Here is a 12,151-nt window from a genome sequence, read left to right on the forward strand (position 1 = left end):
AATGCGTTAATTCTGCAAGGATAACGTTTTACGTATCGTGCAGAAATGACGCTTCCGGGAGTTTTGACACGAATGAATGAAACAGGTTTCTTCTATTCATTTCTTTTTTAACTGTAAATTTTTCGTTTTTAAATGAAACAATGAATTATTTACAATATAACAATTATTCTCCGGTGTTTCCTTCTATTCGCGGTTAATAATAATTATATACAGTATACATGTTTATATTATGTTTAATTAACATTATGACGTATTGAAAATTCAGAATAAAAACTTTCCTTCTTACATTTAAATATTTTTTATTTAATTGTTTTCACTTCCTTCTTTTAAGAATTTCGCGTTTTCTAGAGGTTATTTTCTAACAATGAGATCTTTATTTGTATTTTATACCATACGATGAATGTTCTACTGTATTGATCGCGCTTTTTCGAATGGAAAGACTGAAAAGAAATTTAAACAGTTTTAACTATAAACACAGAATAATGCATTTTATCGTAATTACATCCACAGAAAAAAACAAAAACAAAACAAAACAAAAAAAAAAAAAAGCCACGCTCTTAACATTAACGTATCGACTTACTTAGAAGTACTAACGGTTATATTACATAGTCGGCGTTATTAAATTATTAATAATATTATTTCGGTTTTTTCTTTGTTAAAGCAAATTATATATTTTAAATGAAATAAATTTGGTGTATTTATAAAGAAATTTGCAACTTGATTTTTATAAAACTAGATGGCGCCAAAATATTTAATAAAATAAACAGATGACGACAGACGTAAACTATTTCATTATCTGGAATGTACAAATATTTAACTGATGAAGTAATTAATATATAATTTTAAAAATATTTTTAAACCATAAAAATCCGGCTTAAATAATATTTTATTAATTTTATATATATACAGTATATATATTCATCTATCTCAGACACGTATTGTTATAAAAATTCATTACGTAGTCGCGTTTCGTAAAAATTTAAAAAAAAAAAAAAATTAATTTTCCTTATTTCTTTTTATTTTTTATTCCCAACCATTCGACGAATTATAATTTTACAACAGCGTAATTAATTTTAATTAAGAGATATTTTTTAAATATATAATTTATAATAACACACGTTGCAAAATTTATTTTAAGCGTTGCCACCGCATAAATTATTTTATTTTATATAAATATAAAATACGCGCGGAGGAGATTGGAAAAGGAAATAATATTATTCGTGTCGATCATTTCTAGAAAAATTTATTTAAACTTTCTCAAAACATTAGGAAAAAAAAGGAGAGAAAAAAAAAGATTGAAAGTGAAAACTAACTTTCTCTACATCGGACAGTAAAACGTTAAGTTTATTTTCGTAACCGTTAGGTTCGATAACCTTAAGGGAAAATAGAGAGAGAGAGAAATTACTCGATAAGAATGAACTGGAAGGATTTTTAGTAAAGATGTGGATGAAGCAAACCAATCGACTGACAACCAATCAACAACAGAAACCATCGTACGAAACGAACCAATGTCAGTTGACAACCTTAAAAGAGGAAAATGGCGGCCGAGACATCATCCAAGGAAGAAACGAATAACGAAGAAAACGATGAGATCAGCTGTCCCGAAAATAATCTAACGTCGCTTCATCAGGTAAATTTTTTAACCGTTTCGTCATACAATTTTCCGTTCCACCGATCTCCCTTCTCCTCGGTTGGTGTGTAACGTTGATTCGTCCCGAAGCGGGACGGGTCGCTCGGTCGAAATGCGGGTCTCTTCCCTTCAAATCCCCTTCAGGAATTTCGTACCGTTTAGGGATTAAAAAATAAATCGTCCCTAAAAAAACTTAACGTTTAATTTCGATGTAAAATGGGTCAATTGTATATAATTTTTAATAAATATTTACGTATTCGGCGCAACAGTTTTGCTTTACCTTAACACACTTCGTCCCCCCAAAAGTTCCCGGAATGGGATTCTTGTCGGTGATCGATGATCGATCGATCGATTGATCTTAATTATCTTTTAAATTTAATGAATGTTTTTACTTGCCCTTTTAAATATTAATTAAATCCTTCGTAATGGATACTTAAAATCGTCCCAATTTCATGATAAAATGGTGAAATGTGTGTAAATTTAAGTTAATATCGTATATATTGATTTCGTTTGATGATGATCTGGATTAGAATTTTATGTGTATAAAAAGGAAAATGTTAAGAATTAGATAATAATATATTAGTATTACTCTATAGGAAAATAGATTTTTGAATATTTAATGTATATACTGTATATATACATATTAATATTTACATTTTATATACTTAAGAGATTTAGTGATGAAGAATATTATCTTAATTTATAGGGAAAATCAGTATAATTTGTTTCATAGAGGTGACATTCTTAAAAATATATAATAATAATTAATTTTGATTTTATAAACTGTAATTATTAGTTAAAATAGTTAGATAAATAATCAAATCTACAAAATTATTACAAGATGATTTAATGTGATTAAGTGGGATGTGTGTACCTTTAAAAAGAAAAAAAAAAAATCATTCCAGTGTCCCCAGTCTCTTTTCCCCTGGTGGATAATATTGGAAAATTTAAAGATAAACAAAAATTCTGGTATTAAGTGTAAATTATTTTTAACTGATTTAATAATTTTACTTAAATTATTTCGACCAAAAGATAAAGATACCGAAGGAAAATGTTAAAATAATTATTTCGTATGTGTGTAAAATTGATGTTTAAAATTTAATATTGGAAAAATTTTTCTAATATAAATATATATTTTTGTTGCCTGAGAATATTATTTTTTAATATTAAAGAAATTATAAAAAAAAAAAATGTTTTTGTAGATACTTGATATACTGCATTTTGAAATAAATTATAACTGTAAGCTTTTATTAGTTAATTTTTTGAATTGAAAGCTATTGAATTAAGTCTTTCTTTTAAGAGGATCAAAGAGAATTTTTATATTTTAAAAATGTTACTGTTTTAACTCTAAAGAACAGATTTTTATCAAAACCTTAGTCATTACAAATAATATTTTTAATTTATATAAAAGTTTACATTTTTCCTATAATAGACCAAGGAATCCTATGTAAAGCTAATAAATTTTTCTTAAAAATTGACCGTTTAAAAAATAATCAAAGGATTACAGACTGTATTTTCGTAAAAATGTATTTGAAAATAAATTACCTACCTTTATATGTATATTTAGATATCAGATTTGTGGAAATTCAATGGCATTTCTAAAATTGTTTGTTGTTTTATTTAATTTACAATAATTGTCATATTCTAACATTATATTTTTTATTTTGCAATTCTTAAAATAAAATTTGATTCCTGTATTTCTGTTGCAGTTGTTTTCTATGAATGTATTTTTCTTATACAGTTTCTTAGATTTGTAGAAATTGGCATTTATTTGCTTACAAATTGTTCTGAAAACAATCAAATTAAATCAATATATAGGATTCATTTGGATAAATAATATTTAATAAGAATTGCCAATTTGAAAATTTTTTATTCTTTATAAAATATTAAAATAGACCACAATCAGAAGCATAACTGGAAAGGAATTAAGCTCCTTAATCTTTGTAAATAAATAAATGCTAAAGTCAAATAAGTACAGGAAAAATTTTAATATGATGAATGCACAGTACAATATACATATTTATATAAAATTTTTAAGTGTTTATGCATCACTGCACTACTGACAAATCCTTAATGGTAAAGGATGATTGAAAGTTTACACAAAAGTATCATCTCAATAGTGGTGTGGGCTGGTCACTGCATTCTGCAATTTCTGATAAATAGTTTCACATATGATAGGCAAAATACAGTTTGTTTGGCTGGTACAAAAACTATGGTATTTAGAGGATAGTGCTTTTTTTCTGATAAGTGTTCTGCAGGTATATCTTATAAACATGTAGGTGTGAAGACTTAGAAATGTGTAGCTAAAATTGAAGTTTACTTTGTATTGTAGAGAATGTTATATTAAACAAATTGAAGATATTTTATAAATATTTTTTTTATTAAATGAATTTTAGTGATGTATCTTATTACTTCAAATTTAAGCTGCATTTCAATTTTTAAGACAAAAAATTAGGGTATGGCTTAAATTCGAAGCGAACATTTTAACTTCTTATTTCTGCCAATCTCCCGCTCCCCAACAATTGGGTCTTTGCTTTACACTCTACATATGTGCATAGTATTACGACAACAGTTTATTCGGTGGTTTTCTGTTTGCACTTTTCTGATTTAATCCAGTTGCTGTTTGATAGCAGCTGTGTAGAACCGAATTTTAAATTTTTTTATTACCCGTACTCACTAATAATGGAAAAATGGTTTACATATGATGCTGAATTCAAAAGAAAAGTTATATTGTGTGCTGAAGAAATTGAAAATCTTGCAGCTGGTAAAAGATTTACGGTTGACAAAAAGAATGTGCATTGTTCGAGAGCCATGAAGGAAAAGTTATTTCAGTGTAAAAAAAGACAGGAAATCATTCTTGGGGCCTAAAAAAAGGGAAGATACCCTGCGATTGACACAAATCATATATATAAAATCATTTATTATTTTTTCCAATTTTAAACTCCTACTGTGGCTTAAATTCCAGGGCAGCTTATATTTGAAGTAATACAGTATATTATGTTTATTAGGGCCTTCATAATATTTGTTTCAGTTACATTACTGGCTGCAATATAATAACTAAGTATTAGTAATACAGACTAAATATATACTTAGGATACTTGAAAGATAGAGGTATCAAAAAATGAAAAAAAAAATTTTAAAGAATTTGATTTTAAAAAGAAATATTGAGATAATTATTATAGTGAAAAATCAGAAATTTGTTAAACTTTTGCATTTTACTGCATATTCTTTTCTTATTTTCTATTCATTTTCATTTAAAGCAGGTTCTCAAACTTCTCTGGCTGTCAACTCCTTCAAGGATTCCTTGACCTTTTATTGACCTACCTTTTCTTTTTTGCTAATACAGCTAATAATAAATAAATAAATCTAATGACAGAGTATTAATCCATACACACTGTTTCCATAGAAAAGATCTACTTATAGTATGTAAATTTACATTTGCTCTGAGCCATCATATAAATAACCCATTGGACTAATAATTTTTAATGAACTGTTTTCAATCAATTACAAAAATGTCTTATTGATCCCTTTGAGGATCCCTGATCTAAACTATACTGTATCCTCAGACACAAGTTCTTCACAGTTGTAATAGTTTTATGTAATTTAGCTGACATTAATATCTTAATTACTGCCAATGCTAAAATAACACTTTGGTCAAACACCCTTAAGAAAAGGCTTCATGATAAACATGAAAGGAAGTTAAAGTGGATTGTCAAATATTGGAATATTAACAGGGTTTTCAATAGAGCACACCTTAAATCTTTCTTTGGATTTTTGTAAAGTTTTTTCATATACATCTCACTAGGCCACACGGATACGATTTTAACGTCGGCTAAATTACATAAAACTATACTGTGTCATATTTATACAGAGTGTCCAAGAAAGATCTTTATTATTATACAAGTTCATAACACAAAAATGAAGTGGTCTATTCAAATGCAGTTTGTGGTAAAAGAAAGACAACTGCTGGACTAATTTTGAGGTTGGTGGCAATTTTACTTACTATTACATTCATCCAGTTCAAATTTGAAGTATTCTTAATTTAAAAGAAAGAATAACTCAGAAAGTTTTTTTAGTACAAATGTTTCTATTGATGATAGTGGCTTGCAGAATTAAAAATAGTGACAATACATGAAAAAGTGCAATGTGTATTGTGCTTAGCTGAAACAAAATTATTATAACTATGCAAAGAAAGTATTGCAGAAAGTGTGGTAAAATACCACAAAGTATCCCTTCAATTTATTCTTGGATGTAGCACTTGAAGATTTGTCCAATGTCAATGGGAAACTGTAATCTTTCAAATGCTGAACACTTGTCTTTAAATTTTTGCATCCAAGAATAAATTGAAGGGGCACTGTGATGTCTTTCTATACTTCCTGCAATAATTTTTTTTCTCAGTTATAACGATTTTGTTCTATCTAACCAGAACACACTTTGTGCTTTTACCTCTATTGTTGCCATTTTTAATTCTGCAAACCACTAGCACTATTATACTTTTTGAGTTATTCTTTCTTCTGCTATAAACTGCATTTCAATAGACCACTATATTTTTTTTGTTATGAATTTGTATAATAATAAAGATCTTTTTCAGACACCCTGTATAATTATATCAAAATAATTCAAGGACTCTATTGTGTTTTACAATAAATTTGTTTTCCTATTAATATACTCTCTTAAGTTGTATGCACTGGATTTTTTTTATGTTGCACATATCTATAAAAAAATAGTAAAGTGTGTAATTTATTTAATTTGTTTATCAAATCTGTCTGAAACTAATATCTGCACTAGGACTTCATTCACTTTTATTATTATGTTATAGAAGTGGATATGTTTCAACAAATTTATCCAGAATTTTCAGTTGGAAAATTTCAGTTTATATGTAAATTTTGTGTTATTTTGAAAAAGGAAATTTTACTTTAAAGTTTAGTAGTATTTTTATTTTCAATTACAAATCAAAAACACCATAAGCTTTACTATGCTTAGGTCATCTAAAGGTCTTAATCCATCTCTGGCAGTGATATGATATTATGCATTAATATATTATATGTCATTCCTAAAGGCTGGATTTAAATGCATTTAAAATCTCAATATATGCACTGTTTTATACATGTTAAAATGTCTGAAATATGAATAATGCATGTTAAAAACACCAATAATACATGCTAAAATTTACAGGCTAAAAATGCATACATAGACCTACTTTACTGCTGTCTACAAGCAAATCTTACTGACATCTGTTATATTACACTGCTTAGGTGACCCAAGAGATTTGAAAATTATGATATTACAAAGTGTATTAAAATGTTTTGTGTAACAGATGAGTATTCAAATCAATTCATAATTGATTTGAATGTTCATCTGAATGCTCAATAAAATTTATAATTTTTTATGCTCTAATTTGTCATTATTGAATTCATTTCTACATATATATAATCATTTACAAGACATTTGAGAATGACTGGATTAACCTAGTTTTCCTCATCCTAATGTTATGTCACTAGTCTAAAGCAGTTGTATATGTTTTGTTTATTTCTCTGTACAAATGAAAAATGAATAAATGCTCTTATTAAGTCATTAACTAATTATATATCTAATGACAAAGTTGATAGTAATGTTTTATTCCCAAATGAACCCTAGTAAAATAAGTTTTAGGGAAATTGGAATTTACATTGATCAGTTACTGTTTTTGCTTGTTTTGACACTTCATGTTTTGCTGATGTAAGGACATTTCAACATGCTGACACACTTGAAATTGTATTTAGCAGGAAATGATTTGTGGCTTAGATTATTATAATGAATTTTTTTGGTATATTTTAAATGTTTAGGATTGAAACTGCAGTACATACATTCTTAGCAATTCTGCATTAGTTTTTGCTATTTAACTCATATTGTTGGTATTGCCAAATAATCTGGATTATCTATTGGGCTATATTAAAGCTAGTAACTAATTGGATATAGATAAATTTGGCTAGAGGTAGGCAGTTAAACCACTATCTCTTGATAAATTTAATTATTAGAATTAAATTTAAATTTGTTTTTAATTTAGAATATTCTGAAAGAAATAATTGGACTAGAACAGAACTTGAACTTGCTTACCATGAAGATACATTGCCAGTTATGCTACCTAGACCTCCATCTGATCTTTGCTTCCAAGAACTATTAATTAATTTAGGTATAACAATACCGGTCACTTACAAGTGCTGACGGGGATAACTTAGTGTCCATTGCCTCTATGTTTTTAGCTGACTTACACTTTAGCCTCAACATGGTGTATGTATGTGTGTATATATATATATACACACATACACAGTGGTGCCTTGTACTTCAAATTTAATATGTTTCAGGAGGCCATGCAAATGCCAAATTGTTTGAAGTCCAAAGCAATTTTTCCCATCAGACTTAATAAAAAGTGACTTAATCTGTTCCAAAACTATAAAGAATACCAATTTTGATAAACTTAAATAGCAAATATATAAATATAATCTAAGGTAAAAATAATATAATTAAATGTCATAAATAATAAATTAAAACACGAAAACAATAAATAAAATATGTAAATACCTTATAATAAAATTAAAATTACAACACTTTCTGGAACCTTTTACCGGTGTTAGACGCAAAACGAAAAAATTTCCGTTAACGTTTTCGAACTTTGTAGTTCTTCTTCAGATGGTAAAAAACGAGGAATGCAGATCGAATAACTCGTTCTTTTATTCGATCTGCGTTCCTCATTTTTTACCGTCTGAAGAAGAACTACAAAGTTCGAAAACGTTAACGGAAATTTTTTCGTTTTGCGTCTAACACCGGTAAAAGGTTCCAGAAAGTGTTGTTACATCCCCGGTGTTCCTTGATGTATGTAGATTTTTAAAATTACATTTACTATACTTTAGTAAGGAGTGATGCTCTATTTCTTAAGGTTACTGTGCAGCTTACTTGACTTATATCACAAATAATCCTTCTCAGAGATGATATTACCAGCCAATTGTTTCTCAATTATTTATGCTAGTAGGAGTTTTTTCATTTCCTTGATAAGAAGTGATCTCCTGCAGGTCATCATTGTCATATCTTTAGCCATATTTGATGCTTTTATTACTTCCTTGTTCTTAAGAATGGTGCACACCATCAACTTTAACTTCTTAGACATGACTACCATGTCTGCTATATGCACACTGCTTTAATGCTTTGTGATTAGTTTCTTTTTTCACCTCAGTTATCAAGACTACAACCTTCCTCTAACAAGGAGAGGGTCAGACATTTGAGTCTCTGATTCAAACAACAAAATTTGGTAAGCTTGTAATCTTTAACACAGACAGCTCCTTGTCCAAATAATAGGACCCACTTCTCAAGCGTTTCCGAAAAATGGGTCTTAAATTAACTTAAATTATTAATATTACTATAGCCATTTTGCTAGTCCGATAATTCGGCAGTTGTTGGTCTTTAAAAATTAATTTAAAATAATCACAAAAAATTAGCCCAGTGTAATCCAGTAGTTGTTTGGCTTATTAATAGTAGATTGGGTTTTGAGATGTTTGTATATGATTATCTGCCTTGGGAAGAAATTTCAATGCAGAAAAGTACTGCAAAATATTAATAAAGTTACAGAGTGCTATATAGAACCATTACTAAAGAGGTGTGTCTGCTCCCTGATAATATGTATTCTCACATTGCTCAGAACATGGCAAAACAATTGTAATGGTTTCAGGGGGAGGTTTTGGATCATTCATTGTAAGTCATGATCTGTACCTTCTGATTTTCATCTTTTCTTGAAATTAAAGAAATTTTTGAGTGAAAAACATTCTTTAATTTCAGGAAAAGATGAAAATCAGAAGACCAATGCATGTAAACCATGAATGTCATCATCTATGAGATTGTCACCAACTGGTTCAAGGAACAAGTGGTAGAGTTCTTCAACAATGGGATCTCATTGGAAAGCTCATCTACGAATATCAGAAATGCTAACAGGGATTATGTTGAAAGAGATTATGTTTAAGACCTATTTTCTGACTTTAAAGATCAAGATAAAGAAAATTAGATTTATTAATACAATTCTTATTTTATTTTATTTAATCACAAGTAAAATAGCAAACGAACATAAATACACACATTGTCCCGCAAAAATTACTGGCATTTTAAACTTTAAGGAAAAATCTTGTAAAATTGATAACATAATTTGTTCATGTAAAGCTGGACAATTGAGAACCTTTTTTTTTTGCTAATTCTTAACAGTCAAATCCACTCTCAGTTGATTACACTTACGAGTTTCTCCGAATTCTGATTTCTGAATAATCGTTTGTTTTCATGTGGGAATGGATTAAAATTATATTGGCCTCCTGTGTGATTTTGGAATTTCAATCTGAAATTCAATTTAAAAGCTTTGCTTTTCCTATTGCTATTCATCTTTACTCTTGGCAATATACAAGAATGATTCAAACGACCCAGATAAAAATATTTATGTTTTTAAATACAAGAGGGTAAGCATCTGGTAAAAAATGCGAATACATGGTTCACAAAAATTATTGCAAAAACACAAAGAATCTTTCACTCGTGTGTATAGGACAACCCAGGAATTTGAAGCTCTTATAAATGAATAAAAATCTCGTCTTATATGTGAGTAAATACAGTATATTTGAACATTACCATTAATGACTACTGTGTATTTCAAAAACAGCCACTTGGCATTAACTTCTACACTTAACTATTTGTGGTGGCATTCAATTATTGGTATTTGCTACACTCAGGTTTTCTTTTAGACCCTTTGGGAGACTATGGTCTTGCAGCCTAAAAACTGCATACCAACATCAAACATAAAGGGTACAGTAGTAGTAGCCATATGTATGCCATTCAGAGGGATCCTACCTTTCTCTACTATCTCCTCTCCCTCCTTTCCCTTACCCTCTTTTCTGCTGGCTAAACACCTTGTGTACAGCCAGTCTTTCATGTGTTATGTATGTGTATTTCAAATTTGCAGTTTGTGAATTTTCTGTAATATTGATAATGAGCCAATCTTATTCATTTAAATATAAAGTGAGTAAGGACTTATATACTTCAAAGATACTAATACATAATATTTTATTCTTTAGAATTGATTGTGATTAAAGATGCACTTTTTTATTATTATAAATTGTTTCTTTATTAAAATAAACCTGGATTTGTTTTAATTTTTGTATATTGAAAAAGTATTTCATAAACAGCAATTTTCAGAGCTGAAAATTCTTAATGATATTCATTTTCATTATTTTTTTTTTACTAAGAAATTGAATTTTGCTTTCCTGGCTGTTAGAGTAATAAAGGGTATTGTAATTGTACAAATTTTAATCCTTTGCATTTTTTGCATTTCTTGACATTGTAAAATCCCTTGATTCCAAAAACATAAAAGTGAAAACAAGATTATTTGTATGTATTGTATATTTAGCTTTATATCTCAGGTATTCCTACCAAAATTTTGAAATTTGTTAGGAATACTTCCATATGGCTGATGAGCACTTTTTGGAGATAATAAGATAGAAGGAGTAAGGGGTCATATATTGAGTGGGGATCAGACTTAATGAAAATTTTACTTGTTATTGGCATTTACAGTTTTTTTAAAACTCATCTCTACTCCCAAAAATAAGGTTTTTTTTTTTTCTTTTTTTTTCCTAACTATTAGAAACTAAGAGAACTTTATCCCTGACTGAAGTGCAATGACAGCTTGTGAACTCATGTTAGATCATTAGGGAGCACTAAATTAAAACAACTTGTCACTGTATAAACAGTGAATTTTTTCTTTGTTCTAAACTTCTCTAACTTACATAATAAATATTATGCAAAGTATAATATATTAATGCATATAGGTTAAGGTATACATCAGGGGTGTCCAACCTGCGGCCCAAGGCAAGTTCCAATGTGGCCCAATAAACGTGTAAACAAAACCGACAAATTTTTAAATTTTTTTTAATTTACTTCAATGGCATAAACTCAAAAAAAAGAAATTTCACAAAGCCATAAACCTTTATACATGTTTTATTTTTGAGTGGAAAGGAAATATTCTTAAATACTTGGAAATGTGTGAATTAGACAGGAATACTAAATAAAGCTGGAGTTGTGGCTCTACGAATTATACACCCAAATTTAGAGAAAGGAAAGGTCAAAAGATAAAAAGTAGTGAGAAAGGTTAAAGTGACCTTCTGTTATGCAAATATTGATCCTTAATTTTCCAACCTTCCTTACTTCATCTTTTGTCCTTTCTTTCCTTTCCCTGCATTTGGGTCTATAATCCTTTGAGTTGCAACTCCAGCTTTATTTAGTATTCCTTCCAGTGTTACAAAATTTGGTTACCCTATTTTTAGTTCGGTGTAAAAAATATCATTTCGCGCATTGGCTACTTTTTGGGCTACATATTATTTATAAATATATTAATTGAATAAGAATGTTGAAATGATGAAAAGGTGTTTCATCATTTTTTATTAATTAGAGATGGAAATAAAACAAATATTTGTGTTTTCAAATACATTTATGTTTGCCTCCTTTTATAATAAATGAATT

The 12,151-nt window shown here is 28.5% G+C and overlaps 1 protein-coding gene across 1 annotated transcript in view; it reads left to right on the forward strand.

Annotated features, from left to right (window-relative positions):
* The first annotated feature begins 1,335 nt into the window (after nucleotides 1-1,335).
* The window catches only part of LOC136969194 (serine-rich adhesin for platelets-like), an 86,060-nt gene continuing 75,244 nt past the window's right edge, over nucleotides 1,336-12,151 (forward strand). The window contains exon 1 of the mRNA XM_067263287.1: nucleotides 1,336-1,630. Within this exon, the coding sequence (XP_067119388.1) occupies nucleotides 1,538-1,630 (93 nt within the window). The 5' untranslated portion in view covers nucleotides 1,336-1,537. The remainder of the gene's footprint in view (nucleotides 1,631-12,151) is intronic.

The sequence above is a fragment of the Centruroides vittatus genome, unplaced genomic scaffold, assembly GCF_030686945.1.
Source record: "Centruroides vittatus isolate TY-2023 unplaced genomic scaffold, ASM3068694v2 contig_1758, whole genome shotgun sequence".
Classification (NCBI taxonomy): Eukaryota; Metazoa; Arthropoda; class Arachnida; order Scorpiones; family Buthidae; genus Centruroides; species Centruroides vittatus.